A 22,693-nucleotide genomic window follows, 5' to 3' on the forward strand; every position below is an offset into this window, starting at 1 on the left:
TCCCTAGGATAAAAACCTGCGGTCTCCTCTACAGTTTGCTTTGTCTACCTGGCTGAAATCTGTTCAGATTCTCCAGTTTCCCATAGCAAATGCAATCATATTGTGTCCCAATCCAAGTGCTTGAAACTGGACTTGTGATAGTTTTAGACAGCTAGGCAGATAAGTCTTGTATCCACACTGGTATCCCCTATATGAGGACAGGCCACCAGGAAAGCCTTACATTGTAAAATTAGCAATGTACCTTATTCCTGTATGTAAATCTAGATGAAAATGTGCCCTAGTGGAGGCTGGCTATTGTGGCATGTTTGTTTGTTACATTTCTATTCTCCCTTTCCTCCCAAAGAAGCCAGGGAGGCAGACCACAAAACATTCTGAAAAGCTTTTAAAATTGTTGTACACTTGGAATCCCCAAGTATGTTCCTTTTATTCTTGCTTGCTTTTATTTGCTTGTGAACCACCTTGGCATTCTCAAAATGAAAGGCAGTATCTAAATTCTTTTATTAAAAATGATGGTAATGATGATGACACCTCACAAAATGGGTATCCTGTTGTTAGGCGGCTTTTTGCTGGACTCTGTGCCTGACTTGTACCCAATCTACAGGTGAAGCACATTGCCTTTTGTTTTGCTTGTTGCTGTTTTGAGTGCAAGAGTCGAGTTACCTTTCAGTGGGAGCAGGTCTTGTAAATTTGATGCAAGAAAGACAACATCCCAACATATGATAGACCAGTTAAACTGCATTGTTTCATTTATAGTAGACTCTTGGCCACATATGCAAACTTGTGCTAAACCAGACTCAGATGAATATATCAACTAGTTTAAGTTTTCAGGTGGTCAGAAAACATCATACAGGTGCCACATTATACCCATTCCACATTTGTAAGAACTCAGTTGTTTACTGTGGCAGCAGCTGCACACTGGAACTCCCAGCCTATTGAGATCAAGCAAGCACCTTCACTGTACTCCTTTTGACACCTGCTAAAAATCATTCGTGTTTAGACAAGCCTACCCAGAGGTTTAGAAAGTTGAGGTAATTTTAATCCATTTTTGTATTTAAACTTTTGTACATCTTAAAGTATGGGACACAGGTGGTGCTGTGGGTTAAACCATAGAGCCTAGGACTTGCCGATCAGAAGGTTGTAACTGGCTGACTGACCGAACCCAAAGGGTGCTCATCAATGGTTCCTCTTCATCCTGGAGAAGAGTGACTAGTGGGGTGCCACAGGGTTCTGTCTTGGGCCCGGTCTTATTTAACATCTTTATCAACGACTTGGATGATGGACTCAAGGGCATCCTGATCAAATTTGCAGATGACACCAAACTGGGAGGGGTGGCTAACACCCCAGAGGACAGGATCACACTTCAAAACGACCTTGACAGATTAGAGAACTGGGCAAAAACAAACAAAATGAATTTTAACAGGGAGAAATGTAAAGTATTGCACTTGGGCAAAAAAAATGAGAGGCACAAATACAAGATGGGTGACACCTGGCTTGAGAGCAGTACATGTGAAAAGGATCTAGGAGTCTTGGTTGACCACAAACTTGACATGAGCCAACAGTGTGACGCGGCAGCTAAAAAAGCCAATGCAATTCTGGGCTGCATCAATAGGAGTATAGCATCTAGATCAAGGGAAGTAATAGTGCCACTGTATTCTGCTCTGGTCAGACCACACCTGGAGTACTGTGTCCAGTTCTGGGCACCACAATTCAAGAAGGACACTGACAAACTGGAACGTGTCCAGAGGAGGGCAACCAAAATGGTCAAAGGCCTGGAAACGATGCCTTATGAGGAACGGCTAAGGGAGCTGGGCATGTTTAGCCTGGAGAAGAGGAGGTTAAGGGGTGATATGATAGCCATGTTCAAATATATAAAAGGATGTCACATAGAGGAGGGAGAAAGGTTGTTTTCTGCTGCTCCAGAGAAGCGGACACGGAGCAATGGATCCAAACTACAAGAAAGAAGATTCCACCTAAACATTAGGAAGAACTTCCTGACAGTAAGAGCTGTTCGACAGTGGAATTTGCTGCCAAGGAGTGTGGTGGAGTCTCCTACTTTGGAGGTCTTTAAGCAGAGGCTTGACAACCATATGTCAGGAGTGCTCTGATGGTGTTTCCTGCTTGGCAGGGGGTTGGACTCGATGGCCCTTGTGGTCTCTTCCAACTCTATGATTCTATGATTCTATGATTCTATGATTCTATGAATCCCCACGACGGGGTGAGCTCACGTTGCTCAGTCCTTGCTCCTGCCAACCTTGCAGTTCGAAAGCACACCAAAGTGCAAGTAGATAAATAGGTACCGCTCTGGCGGGAAGGTAAACGGCGTTTCCATGCGGTGCTCTGCTTCACCAGAAGCAGCTTAGTCATGCTGGCCACATGACCCGGAAGCTGTATGTTGGCTCCCTCACCTCGGCCAATAAAGCGAGATGAGCGCCACAACCCCAGAGTCGGTCATGACTAGACCTAATGGTCAGGGGTCCGTTTACCTTTACCTACATCTTAAAGTATTATTGTGATTTCCCCACCCCACCCCCTGATTTTCTTCTTTTGCCACTTTGAGGTTTTTTACAATCAAGTGGTATAGAAATGATCTTAAATGAATAAATAACCTGGGTGGCCCAGCCGGTGGTGGACAACGTGAGCAGCCATGCTACAAAAATCTGGAGCAGTGTCCCCTACCTGTTCGTTCCCTCTCTCATCTTGATGTAACTTTTACCTTGCTTGATGGACAGTCACTGAGTTTCTGCATACTGCTTCAGGGTATACTCAGATAGGCCTGACTGACTGAGACCAATTTGATCGCAATTCCAGAAACTGTCTGCAAATATGTATGGGATTTGGATCCCAGCTGCTGCCCACTAGCAGCTTCATAATGACTCCTGGCTCTCACTCTGTCACAGCTGCGACACTTCAGTCTTCCATATAAAATATGTGCGTATTTGGTGTTGGTCTCTATGTGGCTGTTAACAAACTGGGTGGTACTGTATAATGCAGGTTCAGTGCATTTTAAAAGAAAACTCTGCAATAAGTGCAGGAGGCAGTGGCAGGCATCTGCTGTGTACTGGCTACACATCTAGGAACAGCTGGGTGGGGGAATTGTGCAGCAGTCCCTTTCCCAAACCAAACATTTGCTTCCAGGCAACCCCAGGAGAATGATTTCAGCTGGGTGTTTGCATTGCTTTGGGTGTGCTTGTTATCATGTAGAGAAATGTGTGAGACAGTCACTACTTTGATATAGCCAGCAAAAAGCTCTGAAATCAGGTGGCAGTTGTTAGTTCTTGTACAGTTGTTTGTTTGGAGATTTTTTTTAAAGAACAACAAGCAACATCAAGACAAAATAAGAAGTAATGTAAAGTAATTATTAACAGATGATGATGATGCTATGTTTAACATTTTTTTCCTCTTCAAAAGTAGGTAGCCATAAACTTAAGATCCGTTGGCAACTTGATAGTTTTCTGTATACTTCATCATGATATTGCAGTTTTATAGAATTTAGAATCATAGAGTTGGAAGGGATCCCAAGGGCCATCTAGCCCAGCCCCCTGCAATGAGGAATCTCAGCTAAAGCATCCGTGACAGATGGCCATCCAACCTCTGCTTAAAAACCTCCAAGGAAAGAGAGTCCACCACCTCTCACGGGAGTCTGTTCCACTGCCAAACAGCTCTAACTGTCATAAAGTTTTCGCAAATGTTTAGTCAGAATCTCCTTTCTTGCAGCTTGAAGCCATTGGAGTCCTACCCTCAAGAGCAGGAGAAAACAAGCATGCTCCCTCCTGCATGTAAAAGTCCTTAAGATTTTTGAAGATAGCTATCATATCTTTTTTCAGTCTCTCTTTTTCCAGGCTAAACATACCCAGCTCCTTCAAGCACTCCTCATAAGGCTTAGTTTCCAGACCCTTGATCATCTTGGTGGCCCTCCTGTACACTTTCCAGCTTGTCAACATCTTTCTGAAATTGTGGTGCCCAGATTTGGACACAGTATTCCAAGTGTGGTCTAAGGCAGAATAGAGTGGTACTATTATTTCCCTTGATCTGGACACTATACTTTTATTGATGCAGCCTAGAATAGCATTAGCTTTTTTGGGGGGGGGGCGGCTGCATCACATTTTTTACTCATGTTCAGCTTGTGGTCCACCAAGACCCCTAGATTCTTTTCACATGTACTGCTAGTAAGCCAGGCGTCTCCCATCTTATATTTGTGCATCTGGTTCTTCCTGACTAAGTGCAGACCTTTACATTTGTCCCTATTGAAGTTCATTTTGTTAGCTTGTGCCAAGTTCTCCAATCTGTTCATGTCATTTTGAATTCTGCTTGTCTTCTGCAGCATTAGCAAACCCCCCCCCCCCCGGTTTGGTATCACTTGCAAATTTGATGAGCATCCCCTCAATTCCTTTGTCCAAGTCATTTGTAGAGATGTTAAACAACAGTGGACCAAGGACAGAACCCTGCAGCACCCCACTTGTCACTTTTCCCAGGATGACGAGGAACCATTAATGAGTACTCTTGGGGTTTGGTCAGTCAACCAGCTACAAATCCACCTAACAGTTACCTCATTCAACCCACATTTTACCAGCTTCCTCGCCAGAATATCATGGTGGACAAGTTTGTAATTCCATCAAAAAAGAGATTGGTATGCCATGACTTATTTTTGAAAAACTCATGCTGGGTCTTTGTAATCACAGCATCCTTTTCTAAATGCTCACAGACCGACTGTTGAATGATCTGTTCTAGGACCTTTCCTGGTATCAATGTCAAACTCACCTGGGTCTCCCCCCCTTTGAAGATGGGGACAGCATTTGCCCATCTCCAGTCTGTAGGGACTTCACCTGTTCTCTAAGAATTCTCAAAGATAATTATCAAAGGCTCTGAAATAACATGCACAAGCTCCTTTAGTACCCTTGGATGCAGCTCACGAGGCCCTGAAGATTTGAATGCATTTAAAGTAGCTAGGTGTTCCCTTACTACCTCTTTTCCTATCTTGGGCTGATGTAGCCTATTTTACATAATCTGAGGAAAGCCTCTGATAAACGTAGCTGCATATGTCCCGGATCTGTATATGAAGCAAAATCACTATATATACATCAAATATTTGCTTTTAGATCATGTTGTGATCATGGAAATCACTGCTGGCTATGTCCATGCACCTTCCATCTCATCATTTCTACATCCACACACACACACACACACACACACACACACACACACACACACACACATATATATATATATATATATATATATATATATATATATATATTATATATATATATATGTCAATACGGTTCATGAGTGGAGTGTGTGTGTGTATGATCCAACTTTTACTATTCTTTGTTTTATGAGTTATTGCAAACTACTTTGAAAATTTTTGAACTGCAGCATGGTGCAGAAATGACTTCAATAATTAATAGGCTTCTCTTTTTATTTATATTAAACCAGCAGAAATCCAGCCTAGCAAACAACTTGGCAGGGCTTTATTACAGTGAGGGAAGCTCAGGAATTCTTAGGTATTCTGGCATTTTTTCACATTGTAACGTAAGTGCTGATATAGTTCTGCAGTCTTTCTCTTTTCTTCATAAAATGCTCTTTTTGGTGATTTCTTCCATTCCTAACAACTCCCAACAGACCAGGCTCTTGTATTTTTATCTCTGAAATATTTTCTCTCTGGGATGTTGCTTAGGTTATAGGTAGGCTGGAAGCTTACAGCTGCCTCCCCCACTATTGTTAAGAAGTACCGGTAATTGTGCACTTGAGCCCAGAGTTATAAATGATGCCTTAAGGCAAATCTGGTACCCTTTCTCGGGGGGGGGGGACTGACTATGGAAATAAGATATTAAAGGTCTGCTATGAGGAGAAGCGTCATTGGAGGCTTGGTGGAATGGAAATAGGGCATTGCCTGATAAAACACTTCACTATGCCATTTATTTTAAGCAGACAATTGATGATGTCATCCTTAGTCTCCTAGGAGGCTGTGGGCCAGTGTATAAATTACTGTAATAAGTTTTGTGTGCTCTTTTATTTAGTTCTTTTATTTTAATGTTGGAGTCATCATTCATGACACATTAGAAGCATAGGGCTGGTTCGAAATGGTCTGTTCCATGGATGGCAAGTCCTCTTCCATTTACACAGAGATCCAGGAGAGGAAGCACATTTGAGAAAGGGAGCGGGAGTCAATCTTTGCCAAGTCCCCTTTCAGCCCGTATGCACTGCCTCTCAGCAACCACCTCAGGGTAGGGTGGGAACTGCAAACATTATGGATATACGTGTGTGTGTGTGTGTGTGTGTGTACACACCACTTAATTCTAAAAACATAAGCATGTTGCATATCATATGATAAACTAAAATAGCAATAAAACCAGACCTTAAAAACAGTAGACATAACACATCTATCACAATAATTGACAGTACATATATTAACTCAAAAATAAGTGACTAAAAGCCACCACTGCAGTGATTTTGCATGGCAAAAATGAACATGAGACCTGGACCTCATATAAGGGGGAGGGAGGTGATTTTGTGAAGAGAAAATCTAAAAAGGCCAGGTCACTGAAAAGAATGTGCAGTCCCCTGCTGTATATAGTATAAAATGGGAGCAGTCTTGGCAGTAATAAACTGAGCTATTTATGTCCCATACTTCTGTACAACTTTAAAATTGTTCAGTCTGTAGCAGCAAGACTTTCAGTTGTCTGTGATGCTCAGCACTTTCTGCCCGGAGATTTAGGAATAGACCAGATGTACATAGTCTTGAACCAGCTGAATGGTAAGCACATTTAAATCCCAACAGTTTCAGTGAGACCCTTTCACGGTTTCAGTGAATCCTTGATGTTCATTCCAGTCAGGAGACTCACACAAATATTTAGAATTAAAACATGAATTCAACACACCTACCCATAATATGTCTGAATGAAATCTTTGCATAGTATTCTGATCTCTTTTCTGCAGGTTAGTGTTAATCCTACCTTTGGGTTTGACACTTTACTACTTCCTGATTTATCTCCTGTCCCTTAAGGCATTTCGGAAAGCTTTGTGTTGAATGATTCCCAGAAAACAAGTTCCACTAGTTACGAATTATTCTCCAAGCATAAGTGCAAGCTGAAGAGAAAAAGCTTATCCTATTACACTGAGTTTTCATTTTCAATTTGAGAAATATCCCAATCTCTCTAAAAATGCACTTCTATTATTCTCTACTGTGATCTTTTGATAGTGGAGTTTATAACTTAAATCAGCTGATAGTAATGTTGGTGGTTAACAGCATAGTGAAGATTGAAAAGAGCAGAAGAGAGAGGAGGGGCAGTGTATTTAAGAACCAATAAACGGGCTGTGATAAGGGAGGCAGAGAGCCTGTTTCTCCTCAGCATTTTCAGTTCTTGAGCAATGCCTTCGCCTAAACAAAAAATCTTATCATTGCCAAATCTTCTTTTAACATGTATTTTAATTTCTTTGAAGTATTCTGTTATGCTGGTAGTTGCTTAGTGAATTCTTAATCAAATCTGTACACCCTTGGTCTTGGAATAATATCAGTAATAGATTTTAGTAGCAAAAAAGTTTACACAATTCAGTGCAGAACCCTTAACCCAGCTGAAACTAACCTTAGGCTGATGCTGCATGTGAAAACTCGTGCCACAATCAACTTAAGTATCTTTTTCATCACATGCTTAGGAAGACTGAGAAAGCAGTAGGTATGAAAGTATTTAGACTGAAAACCATATGGATGTTGCAGACTCTGAATGCAACATTCTCTCCCCCTGCCCCTCCCAGTGTGTACCTCTGCATACCTGACAGTGTGTATAGAAGAGGAACTGGTGCAGACTCACATGTCAGCAAGATGAGAATGGGCAGAGCTGTCTGAATGGGCCTGGGACAACTGAAACAGCAGAGCCACTGTATCCACACACACCCCGGCTACTGTCAATCAGGAAAGAAAAGGGTGCATGTGCCCATTTTTGTTGCATCAAATCAAGGGTTGTTGCAGATTAGGAACTGACGATTGGGTCCCTTGGGGGATCCCACTCCAACCCTGCCCCAAAATGACTCACTTTGGGGTTTCTTGCTATATTCTGCCAGTGGGAAGGCTGCTTACAGCTAGCTTGGGGAGAGGTTGTGCCTACACTGCAGCAAATCCCCAACCCCCCTGCCAACTGTGAGAAGCCCCTCACCCTTTTTTGAACACCCTTGTGGAGTGTTCCCTCAGCCCCTCTCTTCTCCCCTCTCCTTGGGAGTGCTCTGGCCATCCACAGCTGCCTCCCCTGGTCTCTGAGCTGCCCCCCTGCCCCAAAGAGAGGTCCCCTCTCCCACTGCCCCACAACGGCCTGGGAAGCACCCCCTGGTCAGCACCAGAGACACCATTTGCCTGGGGAGCTTGTAGCCAGGGCTGCTGCAACAAACAGTTGTTCAAGCTTTTGGGAGGCAGAGATGCTAGAGGAGGGAGGAAAGGAAAGAAGGACAGAGACCAGTGTTGCCCATTACACCCCTGACCATCATCAGCGTGTAGATAAGAGAAAAAATCATGATTACAGTGGTAGCTCAGGTTACATACACTTCAGGTTACATACGCTTCAGGTTACAGATTCTTCTAACCCATAAATAGTACCTCGGGTTAAGAACTTTGCTTCAGGATGAGAACAGAAATCATTCTCTGGCGGCACGGCAGCAGCAGGAGGCCCCATTAGCTAAAGTGGTGCTTCAGGTTAAGAACAGTTTCAGGTTAAGAACAGACCTCTGGAACGAATTAAGTACTTAACCCAAGGTACCACTGTACTGGAGTGGTAAACCATGTACCTGTTACATAGTCAAATTGGGATACAGTTTCCAACAACCTTGAAATAAACCATAATTATTAAACCCTGTCATGTTCATATTTTGCCTTCTATTTATGGACGTTTCCATTTGAGTTGGCTTTGATAATCATATTAACTACACACACACACACACACACACACCCCAAGCTCTGCCATGAGTGTATGTTTGTGTATTCATTCTGTGCAACTGTTTTGGAGCTGAAATCATGCCATCATTTATTCTTCAGACGGATGATTCAACATTTTGATATAAACCCCATGCAGTCATTGTTATCGTTCCTAGAATTCCTCGTGCCGTGATGTCAGCATCTGATGGGTGTCCCAAAGAAAAACAATGGAAACAGCTATTCTCACTTTGTTTTATAGTACAGTTTAAGACGCTTTGTGGTTTTTCTTTTCTCAGAAGAATTTCTCTTTTAGGCTGTGATGTCTTGTATCTGTCATTGAACAAATGAATAGCTAATGTTTTAGGAAGAATCACTAAGTTTCCAGTTGAAATGTTGCATGCCCATGTAGTGTAAAATAGCCTTCTTTTGGTACTAATAGGAGAGTTCCATATTAAACTTGGACTATTAATATCTGACTTGGTTGGTGATACATGTGTAAATATGTCACACCTTTCTCCAGGTCAGTAAACATCCAAAAAGCACCTGTATATTACTCTTATTCCTCTTGCTTGAAATAGAAGAGACATGGAGAATTTCTGTTTGTGGGAGAATAAATACACCTTCATGTTCCCAGTAGACAAGCCATGCAAACAAACAAACAAACGAAAGGTAGTAATTATGCATCCCGGTAAAATGATGATGGACTGTACCATATTAAAGTTACCTTTTTCAGTTGTGTATACACATGTGGTTTTGGTATTTGCAGAGCTTTGAATAGTTTGTCTGTTGGGAATCAAGTTTGTTTCTTCCACCAACTGGTATTTAAAAGGATCCAATTTGTTATATTCCTTTTCTGAAGAGGCTGGATTCCTGCGGTTGGCTGCAGTGAGCATTCAAAATCTAGCAAAGTTTGTAAACAGTCAATTTGGCATGGGAGGAATATGATAGTATGAGCAAAATACAGTGGTGCACTTGCCAACACTACACAAGAACCTTTAACTGAGGTCAGATTTTCAGTTGAGCGTTACTTCTGAGCATGTCACAAAAAATATGCGACTTGCATATGGTACTTTTTTATGGCAAATGCGATGGACTTTAACCATTGCGTATGCGGCATTGCCCTGTGTATAGCCAATGAAGAGCTACTCTTTGTTGTAAATTGAAACTTGGGAAAAGTAAAAGCTAATGGCTCAGAGAAGCTACTACCTCTACAGATTTAAGTTTTCTGGTTGTAGTGTTTACAGTGTTGAGTTTGACTGGGGAATCCTAGGTTCAAAACCTCACTGACTGGATAGCTTTTGGAAATCACAGTTTTTCAGGTACACCTAACTTACAGGATTTCAGTGAAGATAAATGACTCAACCTACTATTGAAAGAAGCATGGGCTTGAGACTTGATTAATACGTAAATGTAAAGAATCAGTTATGATGTTGGAGACCCAAATAATTTTAAGTGTCTTAGAGGTAAGGCAGGCAGAAGACTAACTTGGCTAAAGGCTTCTGGTTAACGATGTACTAGCCAGTGATAGTGCTTTTAACCTTTGATTGCTACACTAATCTGCATGTTTAAACATGTCTTTTATCCTTCTGGTAATGTTCTTTCCATTTTTTGTGGCTGCGTGTTGTGTACTAGGAATCTGGCAGTGAAATGTTTGTTAAGGACCAGTTGAGATTGTTTTTGGGGGGCTCCCAAAGTTCACAGGAAACTAGTATTTTGGCTGAAACAGAACAGATTCTTGGTTAATATTTGAGGTCTTAAAAGGTTTTGGTTAAGATTTGGATATTTAGACAAATCTCCCCTCCCTTCTGGGATTGAGCCCGTGCTATTTGACAGAATCCTTCATTCTTCACTTGGCACCTGCAATTTTTATTTAATTGTAGGCTGGAGTAGGGAAGATTTGCGTTCTTAAACAAGTTCAGTCCTATATGAGGACTTACCTCAGTCATCTTATGAGGCTTCATTTCTTCTCTTTCAAATTGTAATGTCTTACCTGTCTGATTGAATTTCAGCTTTATTTTCAGTTTTAAAATGGCTTTCCACAACAGGAAGGAAAATGACTTTGTCTCTCAGCACTCACATAATTTTCCAGCATTGAAAGTAGATTTCATTTGATTGATCAAGTGACTAAAAGGAAATAAGACAGGGTCTCAAGTTATGGCTGAGTGGACTTTTGTTGGCATCAGAAGTTATTGATTGCCCCAGCTAAATTACGAAGATTTTATCATTGTTCACCGAGCATAGAATGCTGTAATTAGGAGGGCTGTTACATTTCCCTTCCTTTCCATTTGCGTTTGAATGCAACCACTGAGAAACTGAAGCATGGGCAAAATTTTAAAACAATATGTGTAATGAAGTGGTATAAAATTGGTATAAAACTACATTCTGGAGTTGGTTTCTACTGAGGAAAAGAGTGCTTGCGTGCATTCTTAGATCTATCAAACATTTTGCTGTCCATAATTTTCATGAGCTTGTTCTTCTATTGGTTAGATTATATGCTGTTTACAGTTCATTAGGAAGACTATGTTTGCTGGAAGGAAAGGAATATTAATGGTGTAATAACACAGAAATATTATGAAGCAACTACTGTGTACTATGTTTATACCTTTCTCTAGTTCTGCAGCAGCTAATATGTTAATTGGCTGCTATCTAAGTAAAAAGTAAAGAACACTGCCAGTTCTTTCACCATGATTAAGGATGTGAACCATGGAAGTAGAGTCCTTTTCCTCCAGTCTTTCCCCCCCTTGCATGCAGAAGTCACTGATGGTTTTAACTATGGTTAGTTGTTAATCTCTCTCCCTCTCCAAATTGTGTGTCTGTGTCTGTCTGTTCAGGAGATAGTGATCCTATTATTTATTGCTGACTGACACAGTTTAGCTCAATGCAAGGTTAATAACAAAAATAAACATGGTTAACGCTAATCAGGGGCCCAGTTTTTGCATTCACTGTGAACCAGAACTGAAATAACATGTTGGAAGAGTGGCTAAAGCAAACTGGAAGGCAGGGGGCATTTTTCTGAGAGCAATGAGGAGTCTGCAAGACAGTAGCTCATGTCCCATTTCCAAGCCATGATTTGGAGATAAAAGATACAGTATCAGAACCAGACCTTAGTCTGGCACAACTTCCATTGAAATTGGTGAAACTTAACCCCAGGGGGATGAGTTTAGAGTGTGCCTATCCCAGCTGTCCTTTATGCGATATGTCCCAAAACATATTGCAAACAGCTGGGCCACTGCCTAATAATTCTCTAGGGCCTTCTCTGAAGACTTTTTAAATATTATATTCCTGTTTACAAATCTCTCCACTAGTAGTTCATATTTAAATCAGTTCATGTGTTATCAGTTACAACTTTTGCATATGTGCTTTTATTCTATGTTGCATTCCATGCTCGGAGGATTTAAAAAACACACTATTGTCTCTTGCTTGAAGAGGCAAGTCTTACATAGTAAGTCTTTGTTTTTGCGCATGGTGTAACTTTAGAAACTGAATCCAGCTGGCAGCTCCTGAATGAATTTCTGCTTCATCTCCGCCTTCCCCCCGCCAACCCCAACTGAGTTTAGAAGTGATACTGCATATCTAGCTCTTGAGAGGTTGATGAAAGGGCATATCATCCTGTCAGGTACACTTAATAAGAGCACCCTGTGACTTGCACAGAGAGGCCTTCTGTATGAGATCACATTTGTCTTTGAACCGGTAAAGATTTGCTTCATGTGTTACTTTTTCCAGAAGCTCTTCCTGAGGGCTATATAGGCCGTGGCCTCACACAGAGTCAGGCCATTGGTCCACCTCAGTTGTGTGGTCAGGAGCAAGCCCCTAGCTCTTTGCCCCTTCTGTAACTTGTAACTAGTAATTGTCTGCCTCACAGGATTCCCAACAGACAAACCACTGTAAATCACTGTAAAACAAAATGATAAAATAACCGGTAGGTAATAGAAGTAAGTCTATGCCAGAACATTGTAAAGAAATACCAAGCTCCAAGTGGTTCATTTCACTTTAGCAAAAATCCAGAATGAAGTTCATTGCCCACCTTCCTCCAAATTGCCATCTTTTCTCTCACTTTCTGTGTTAAAATCTGCTAGCATGATTTTGTGTTGTGTAAAAGTAAGAAAGCTACAACAGCAATAATGTCAGCGTTCTTTAAAAAAAAGCACTTAGGGAAGTTGCCTGAATTGATATTTGATTCTGTTTGAAACTGTTTCTAGAGGCCTAAATCAATAATTGCTGTGAGACCCTGAGATGTTTTAAAGCTCCCTTGTGTGTCACCTGGCTTCTTGGTGTAGCTGTGGCTATTGTTTGTTTGAGTTATGAAGTTTTTGTGGCTTTTTTTCCTCCCCTCAGCTGGGATGACAGCAGTTCTGTCAGCAGTGGGATCAGTGACACCATAGATAACCTCAGCACCGATGACATTAACACAAGCTCCTCCATCAGCTCCTATGCCAACACACCTGCATCCTCTCGTAAGAATATAGATTCCCAGGTAAGGTTTCCTTTCTATATCAGACATGTTTTAATAGTGTTGGAGATATTCATTACCTTCAGTGCCTCATGAGCCTGTGTATATTGTTGCTTTACCAAAAGAGAATTAAGGACTTATTTCATTTGAAGCTTCTGCATTTCAAGGCTGCCGTCCTAAAGAGTATACCCCATTCCATACAATGGGACCTACTTCTAAGAAAACATAGATCAGTTTCCAGATTCTGATGTTTCCTGACTGCTCCTAGAGATCAGAGCAGAGACACGACCAGGCTAGAATAATGAATTGTTGATGCCCCTATATGTTTTGGTGATTGTCATGTGCTTTTAAAAATTGATACAATATTTTTTATGTTTGCTTATTTTATATGTTGCCTATGTTGCGCTACAGTAGGTGGCTTTCAGTAATATTTGATATGCCGATTCTTCCTTTCCCTGAATGATCTTACATTGGTCTGGATGAATGAAATAATTGCCTTAAACTGTGTGGTTAAGAGAGTATTGACTGTTGACCAAACATATTGGGGGGGGGGGAGTAAGACTAGACCATTCTGCCTACCTCTGCCCCCCAAACCCATGTGTTATCTACACATATACAACTGAACATGCCAAAGGTCCACATTCAAGATTAGAAACTTTTCTTTTCTTTTCATGGAGACTTCACTCATACATACCAAGTGTGAAATATACACAGACATCCTTTTCTCACGTTGTCACAAACGGAGGTTACATCCAAGGCCAACTATTTTAAAATAAAAACACACTTCACCTATTGCAGTCTGTCTCAAGGCAGTGTCCCAGCATTGAGAGTTGAAAGACACAGCAACCTTTGTCTGTGCTGAGGATCAGTGGCTTTTCAGCTTCCACAGAAATGTAACAATTAGGTGCTGAACTTGAAAAAAGAGTAAGACCACACACATCTAACAAATAGTTCTTTTTCTTTCTTTGACACTGAAACTGTATAATCTACTATTAATTAAGGAATAGATTTTTAATTTAGTTCAAATAAAAGTGTAAAGATGATTACACTTTCAGCGGAAATGTAAACCTGTCTACTTAATGAAATGCACTATTATTTTCCAAGGTTGCATGTTGTTACTAGCTATCCAGTCTTTTGGCAGCGTTTCACAAGAAATTTATATTTAATGTCTGTAGGTGGCATTCTAGGAGCTTCCAGTGTTCCTAGCCAACAGACCCAAAAACAGTAAAGAATTTTGCATCAGTATGCAATTTGGAAATTTTCTGTCCCCAAGATGAGCTGTAAGAATTTGCATTCTCTTTTGCTTTCCAAAGTGGATACAACCTGATTACATCTAAAACTTCTTTGAAGAATGCAATAATTTAGGGGTTTTCACAAGTCAAAGGCAATTTGTTCATGCTTTCTAACCGTTGCTGTTTCGTAAATATTTCTGTGCTGCTATTATTTCACTTCTTTTCTTTTCTTTTAATTGAAACGTGAAAATATTTTAATAGCAGTTTTTAATATAACAGTTCGGTTGCCATGAAGTGTTACTCTTCGTTCTCTTGCCATGAAGTGCATAGCTGTGGCTGCGTTAAAGAGTTTTGCCTCTAGTTGTGCATCAAGAGTTTTCATGTGTGTTTTAAATTGGTGGTGCCTAGTTGCCCCCACACCCCAGAAGAATTGATACATGACAAGTTGAGGAAATGTAACAATAAGAAGAGGAGTCCCAGATGCCAATCAGGGGCTCCCCACAAAATTCCTATGCAGTTCCTCTAGAAAAGCAGCTAGCACAAGCCCAGGCTGTGAAAAAGAGGGCAGGAGGCCACGCACCATGAAAATAAAGGAAAGCTAGTTTGGTGTAATGGTTAGAGCATTGAACTATGACCCGGGAGACCAGGGTTCGACTCCTCACTCAGCCGTGAAGCTCACTGGACCAGCCACTGCCTCTCAGCTTAACATACCTCACAGGGATTTTTGTGAAGGGAAAAGGGAAGAAGCGGAACCATGTACAGCACCTGGAGCTCCTTAAGTGGCATATAAAGGTTAATCAATTATTTAAGAATGAGCAGGGGGAAGAATGACATTGGTGAATCCAGTCAGTCTTGCCTTTCCTAACTGAGCATTCCAGCCCAGGTGAGCTAGCAACCCTTAACCCCAGGAGAAAACAAATCATGTCTCTTCCTAGGTGAGGGGTGGGTGGGCCAAACCCATGCCTGCTAAAGGCAGAAGCACCATTGCCCCCACACCCCAAAAGAGGAAACAAGCCACAGCGTGTCAGGGCAAGGTCATGTTTATTAAAATACAACAGTTTGAAGACCTGCAGAATAAAAACCAATCCAGCGGAGTAAGGGCTGCTGAAGTAAGCTAAGTTTCTGGAGGGAAGCCTCTTGCCTCACCTCAGGGCATGTGCACCTTCACTCAGTTTGCCGAATTTGTATGATTACACTGTGAGGTTTAGCATCAGTAGGACTGTGGGTTGCATCTAGCATTTTCATTATACAGTGGTACCTTGGGTTAAGTACTTAATTCGTTCCGGAGGTCAGTTCTTAACCTGAAACTGTTCTTAACCTGAAGCACCAATTTAGTTAATGGGGCCTCCTGCTGCCACCATGCCGCCGGAGCATGATTTCTGTTCTCATCCTGAAGCAAAGTTCTTAACCCGAGGTACTATTTCTGGGTTAGCGGAGTCTGTAACCTGAAGTGTATCTAACCCGAGGTACCACTGTATTTTCAAGAATTGCACTCAACTGAATGAGTCCTTCTGTGAGTGCAGCTTCTCTTCCTTGAATGGAAATGGCTGCTGTTCCTTGGTCAAAAGAATATTTCCCCTCACCAGTGCACTCAGAACAATCATACACCATGATGTCATGTTTTCAGGTGATACATTACAGGGATGCTCCTCACAGGCTGTTTGGAGGAGTGTAGCTGCTGTGGCAGAATTATTTTTAAAAAATGTTTTATTTAAAAAAGGAAAATAGAAGCCTCTGCCATTCCACCCCTCTGAAAATGTGGCAGTTGCTCTCCTTCCACATCTGAAAATGGCCTAAAATGCTCCCCCACCCATGAAACATGAGCCCAGGTCACCTTTAGTTTGTAAGATCATGCCTCATGTCTGAAGAAAAATGTTGCCTATTTTGCATTTTGAAATGTTTTATTTATGTAAACAGGGCAGGAAATAAAAGGACCCACTCAGCAGGATAAGGAATAAATAGAGTGCCCAAAGACACAGATTCCCCCAGCGCCTGCAATTTTGGGTTCCCATATGTGTAGCAGGTTCACAGCTTTTTCAGCTATTTTGGCATTTGTGGCTGTCAGTCTCCATGTGGGGGATTTGAATTGCAAATCATTTCGGATGGATGGTGAAGCCAGTGCAAGTGAAACAAAAGAGTGCAGATAAAGAATACATCCCAGAAAAGGGTCCCTTCCCTTGGTTATCATATGAAGAAAAAATAATAATATTGTACTTGAAGGGTCCTAGCTTGTAATAATAATAATAATAATAATAATAATAATAATAATAATAATGATAATAATAATAATAATAATTTATTTTTTATACCCCCCCATCTGGCTGGGCTTCCCCAGCCACTCTGGGCGGCTTCCAAAAGAATATTAAAATACTATAATACATCAAACATTAAAAGCTTCCCGAAACAGGGCTGCCTTGTAGCATTCATTTGGAGGAAAAGGGGAGAGAATTAATTGTGAGGAATAAATAAACCAGGCTTTTAGGAGATTCTAGGTAATCACAAATTTAAATTTAGTCATCAGATGTGAAGCATTGCCACTTCTGAAAATTTCTCACCTCAGTTGATGATAAAGTTAGAGTGAGGCTGTGGGTGTGCGGGAAGCACACATTTCAGTCTTGCGAAAAGCTGCTTCTTCATACTCCACAGATCACATTGCCAGTAAGGGGATAGGAAAGCAGAACAAAGGAAGAAGCTCACAACACAGATTTGAAGTGGGTTCCTGTCTTGTAGTAAAAGATATTGTGAGGAAGCTCAGGATGAATCAGTTGATTTCTCACCTTTATAAATCTTGTTTTTATGTCTTTTATTTAGTGACTTTTTTTGCTTAAGTGCATTAGAAATGAATTTACAGAAAATGTGATTCAGTTTAATTATTGTTTGTATTTAGAACTGATTTTTTAAAAAAAAAAATATTGTAAAGGAGAAAAAATAACTTAAGTAAAAAGTCCTTAGTGAGGTCTTTAAATAATTAGTGAAGTTTTCAAGGGTTAGATTTTTGATGCTGGGGGAAGAAAAAGTTTACAAGTTTATGATTTCCTTTTTCTCTTCAGACTGATGCTGAAAAGCATTCCCAAGTGGAGCGGAATTCCTTGTGGTCTGGCGACGAAATCAAGAAATCCGATGGTGGCTCAGACAGTGGTGTGAAGATGGAGCCTGGGTCTAAATGGAGAAGGAATCCCTCTGATGTGTCTGATGAATCTGATAAAAGCAATTCTGGGAGGAAGAACACAGTCATTTCGCAGACGGGTTCCTGGAGACGGGGCATGTCAGCTCAGGTTGGCATTACCACACCAAGGACAAAAACGGCAGCCACCTCAGGAACTTTGAAGACACCTGGAACAGGTGAGGAATGCACAGCCAACAGACAAGCAATGCAGGCCAAGAATTTGTGCAGTTAGAAGAAAATTTCCTCTGTCAGGATTTCAACTGCATTTTGATCTCTGCTTGTCTTTGATGGAGAACTGTGCAATAAATCTCTGCCGTTGTGTACCAGTGCCAAACTGAAGAGGTCCTGCCAACAATGATGTCGACTCAATAGTGTCTTGTAACTGGGGTGAAATTGAATGGATGATGTATGTGCTAAGCAGTAGAACTCATGTGTTTTCTTGAAAGTGTAAATAAATCTGAAGGCACCTTTGAATGCTTAGTTAAGACCAGCTTGTTCTTTTTTTAAAATAACAATCTACTTAATTAGAAAATGTGTCTAAGTTGCATATGCAACCTATCGCCTTGCAAGCATCATATCCAGCTGTGATAACTAATTGTCCCTGCACATTTCTTAACACTGCATGCCATTGCAAATGAAATATAGCAAGAGAAACTGAGTGTGTAGGCACCTTTAGCCTGGTTTATAGGTACCCTTAATTTTAAAGTAACTTTGAGGTTCTAAACCAGGGGTTGGCAAACTTTTCCGCCGGTGGGCCGGATCACCCGTGCATGGGAGTGTGCGCACCCGTGCAAATGTGTGTCAGCCCACTGCTCTTTCCCCGCGGGCTTTCGGAGCCATGGCGAGGGAGGAGGTGGCGTCTGCGGCTTCCTATTGGCTGCAGAAGCTTCCTGCAGCCAATAGGAAGCCGTGGCTGCGTCCTGGAAGTCAGTTCCCACGCAGACCTAAACCAACGCACTGCGCTGGTTTAGCTCCACGCGGGGACTGACTGAGCGGGCGGCAAGGGCAAGGGGCCGATTTAACGACCCCCATGGGCCATGTCTGGCCCGCGGGTCGTAGTTTGCTGCCCCCTGTTCAAAACTAAGTGCAAAAAAGTATTTTCTAACTACCACTGTGAAACAATAGCAGCACAGGCTCTCTGTGGCCTACATCACCCAGAAGGCCTTGCACTTAGGATGCACCCCCTGTTCAGAGCAAGGGAGAGTGAGAGTACCAGGGCTGCTGGCATGTTAGTATGGACAGAAGAACTTTAAACTAAGAGATGGGGGTGAGGAGAGGAGGGGTGTGGCTGGAGGCGACCACTGTGGTTGATGCACTGCCTTGCCTCATTCTTGCACAACCACCTCCAGTTGCCCCAATTTTTCATACCCTAGGGCAGGGCTTTTTTTCACCTGGAACTCAATGATACTCAGTTCTGGCACCTCTCAGGTGGAGGTATTCATGGTTAGTTCCGGCACCTCATTTTCTAGAAAAATAGCACTGCCCTTGGGTAAGTGTGGGGAACCTTTGGACTACCGTTCCTATCATCCTTGGCCATTGGCTGTACTTGCTGGGGCCAATGGGAGTTGTAGTTCAGCAACACCTGAGAGCCAAAGTTTTGCCACATCTGCCCTAAGGATATCGTGTTCACTTGGTTTGAATCATTGGGCCCATGTGCTCAAATTTCACTTTTAAACAGAGCAGTTATATTATCCTGTCATTCCTGTGCATAGTGCTATTGATTTCTAGAAATTAAGCAAAATTAGAATGCTTCCACATACTCTTGTTTTTCATGTGTTTTAAGCTTTTTCATCACTTCGTTATACTAATGTGCACAGTGTTTGGTACCATCCAATATTTGAACTTACTTTCCTTTTTTCCTAGGAAAAACTGATGATGCCAAGGTATCGGAAAAGGGTAGAATTTCTCCCAAATCCGGACACATTAAACGTTCCCCATCAGATGCAGGACGGAGCAGTGGTGATGAATCAAAGAAACCTTCTGCAAATAACTCTAGAACAGCTGCTGCTAACACAAATGCATTTGGATTTAAAAAACAGAGTGGGTCAGCTGTAGGCATGACCATAATAACAGCTAGTGGGGCAGCTATCACTAGTAGATCAGCTACCCTGGGCAAAATCCCTAAGTCATCTGGACTTATGGGACGGTCTACTGGTCGGAAGACTAGTGTTGATGGCTCACAGAATCAGGACGATGGTTACTTAGCCATTAGTACTCGAAGCAATCTTCAGTACCGGAGTTTACCCAGGCCCAGCAAATCCAGCAGCAGAAGCGGAGCTGGCAATAGATCTAGCACCAGTAGCATAGATTCCAACATAAGTAGTAAGTCAGCAGGCTTGCCTGTTCCTAAAATGAGAGAGCCAGCCAAAGTTGCCCTTGGGAGCTCTCTGCCAGGTTTAGTCAACCAAACGGATAAAGAGAAAGGGATCTCATCGGACAACGAAAGTGTAATCTCTTGTAATTCTGTTAAAATGAACCCAGCATCTCAGCCGGTTTCAAGTGCATCCCAGAGTGCTCACCAGCAAGGAGTCAAGTACCCAGATGTAGCCTCCCCTACCTTGCGCAGGTATGTAGAGCTTGTTCAATTGTGCAGTGCCTGAAAGGAGTTCAGACGCTTTGGAGGGTTATATTCTGACTTTGACATTCTTTAAACAGAAATTGATGATGATGATGATGATGATGATGATGATGATGATGATGATGATGTATAGACAGCTTCATGGCATAAAGCCATAAAAGCAGTGTATAAAGTAAAAACAGAGTGAAACACTGAATGAAATATTCTCTGGGAACGACGTTAGCCACAATAAATCCTCTGTTACACTGCCATTCTGGATGAAATCCAAAAGATCACCTCTTCTGAAAATGAAATTTTCCTTTCCTTTTGTAAAGAATACATGTTTTGCATGCCAGATTTGCTAAAACACCGTCATTGCAGACCTGTTCATAGCTAGAAACAGTCATTCTGGTGATCCTAGCCAAGATTGCATATACTTTATAGGTGAGCTTGGTGCCCATTTCCTCCCCCTTCCCCCCCAATATTAAGTGGGACAGTAGCTTGCCCAACATGAATCTAGGAGAAAGTACATGATGCACATCCTGAAAAGTATGTTAATATGAATACTTACGTATTTACACAATGGCAGAATAATTAGAGGTGTGCATGGGCAGAGGGAAATCCTAGAATGACCTTATTTGATCCAGCATTTAGTGACAGAGGTGAACATAGAGGAAAGGGGGAAGCTATCACACTTCATTCAGATCCAAGTCAGCATTAGTATGCCTCACTCATTGGTGCACTGACACCAATTTGCCTATTTTGAGTGCAAGTTATACTCTGTGGATGTCCATCTACACACAGTATAGATCAGAACGAAATAATCTCTAATGTATCCCATTAATCTGACAAATAAGGATTTCTCTCAAATGTGTTTGAGCCAAGTAAAATATGAAAAAAAAGTTTAAACTCAAAGGTTCTTAGTATGTTTCCTGACTTTCTTTCCTTTTCTTCCCTTCTTCAGACTTTTTGGTGGAAAGCCAAGTAAACAAGCTCCCATCACTACTGCAGAAAGCATGAAAAACTCAGTGGTCATCTCCAACCCACATGCAACCATGAACCAACAGGGGAACCTGGATTCTCCTGGCAGTGGCATACTGAGCAGTGGTGGTAGTAGTCCCCTTTATAGCAAGAATGCAGACATGAACCAGTCTCCATTAGCTTCTAGTCCCAGTTCAGCTCATTCGGCTCCTTCCAACAGCTTAACCTGGGGCACTAATGCCAGTAGTTCTTCTGCTGTTAGCAAGGATGGGATTGGATACCAGTCTGTTAGCAGCCTGCACACCAGTTGTGAATCCATAGATATTTCACTCAGCAGTGGAGGCGGCCTGAGCCACAACTCGTCCAGTGGCTTGATTGCAGCTTCTAAAGATGACTCGCTGACTCCCTTTGTTAGAACCAACAGTGTAAAGACAACATTGTCAGAGAGGTGAGATTCCGCCCCCCCCCCCGAAGACCTTTGTGATACATACTGTGGTTTATGTAATCGGTAGCTTAATCATGACATGTTTCACTGTGAATTATTCCCACTGAGTTCAAGTGTCATTCAGGATAACTTATTTTTGTTCAGTTTGACATTCCTATGAGGTAAATAAGGATTGATGGAGAAGTTGTTGTGCAAGCATGAATTAATCTAGGGTGTTCAACAGATGGCTGTGATCACTGTGCCCACTGTGCCTGTCATCCTTTAAAAAATCTCTGTTAACTCTGGGCTCCCAAACATGTATGATGAAAAGTGCCTAGATTTTCAGACGGGTAATAACAAACCACCTCATATATGAACTGTATCGTCACAAGTCAGATTTCACCAGTGAGAACTACAGCCATGAGTAAGGCTTGGCATACACCTTGACATAGTGTGGCAACCATGAAGAACATGCTTTATTTCCTGTCAGACAATGCTTGAAAAGAGCAGCATGCCTTGTCGTGTCCATCCATTCGATGGGCATCCTGTTCTGCCATTTAGATCTCAGCTAGGATCACATCAGTACATTACTTTTCAGTACTGTATTAGGCCAATAAATCAGTGTAGGTTATAATTTCATAGATCAAGGCATAAAAACTCAACATAAAGCATAGTGCCCGAGACATAGGGAGAGATGTGAGTTGGGAAGGATTTAGTTCAAATCTCAGCTCAGCCACAAATTTGCTAGATAATCTTAGGCAAGCCATTATCAATCCACTTTATTCTTTCCTTTTTAACATGTGGACAGTAATACTGGCCTATTGGTAATTACTGAGATAATGAATGTTAAGTACTTTGAAATACTAGGGGCCAAACTACATACGACATTTAATGTGCCATTAAAATAAATGCAGATTGCATTATCTGGTTTAATTAACAAATAATTAACTGGACCAGGACAGACCAGAATATGGAATTTAAGCC

The 22,693-nt window shown here is 41.7% G+C and overlaps 1 protein-coding gene across 9 annotated transcripts in view; it reads left to right on the top strand.

Annotated features, from left to right (window-relative positions):
• The window catches only part of NAV2 (neuron navigator 2), a 535,542-nt gene that overhangs the window by 455,120 nt on the left and 57,729 nt on the right, over window positions 1–22,693 (top strand). For all 9 annotated transcript variants that reach the window (XM_081213978.1, XM_081213981.1, XM_081213973.1 and 6 more), the window contains 4 exons: window positions 13,235–13,373; window positions 17,632–17,923; window positions 19,611–20,313; window positions 21,269–21,733. In XM_081213978.1, coding sequence (XP_081070104.1) covers window positions 13,235–13,373; window positions 17,632–17,923; window positions 19,611–20,313; window positions 21,269–21,733 — 1,599 coding nt within the window. The remainder of the gene's footprint in view (window positions 1–13,234; window positions 13,374–17,631; window positions 17,924–19,610; window positions 20,314–21,268; window positions 21,734–22,693) is intronic.

Source organism: Podarcis bocagei, assembly GCF_964188305.1.
Source record: "Podarcis bocagei genome assembly, chromosome: 1".
Taxonomy (NCBI): domain Eukaryota; kingdom Metazoa; phylum Chordata; class Lepidosauria; order Squamata; family Lacertidae; genus Podarcis; species Podarcis bocagei.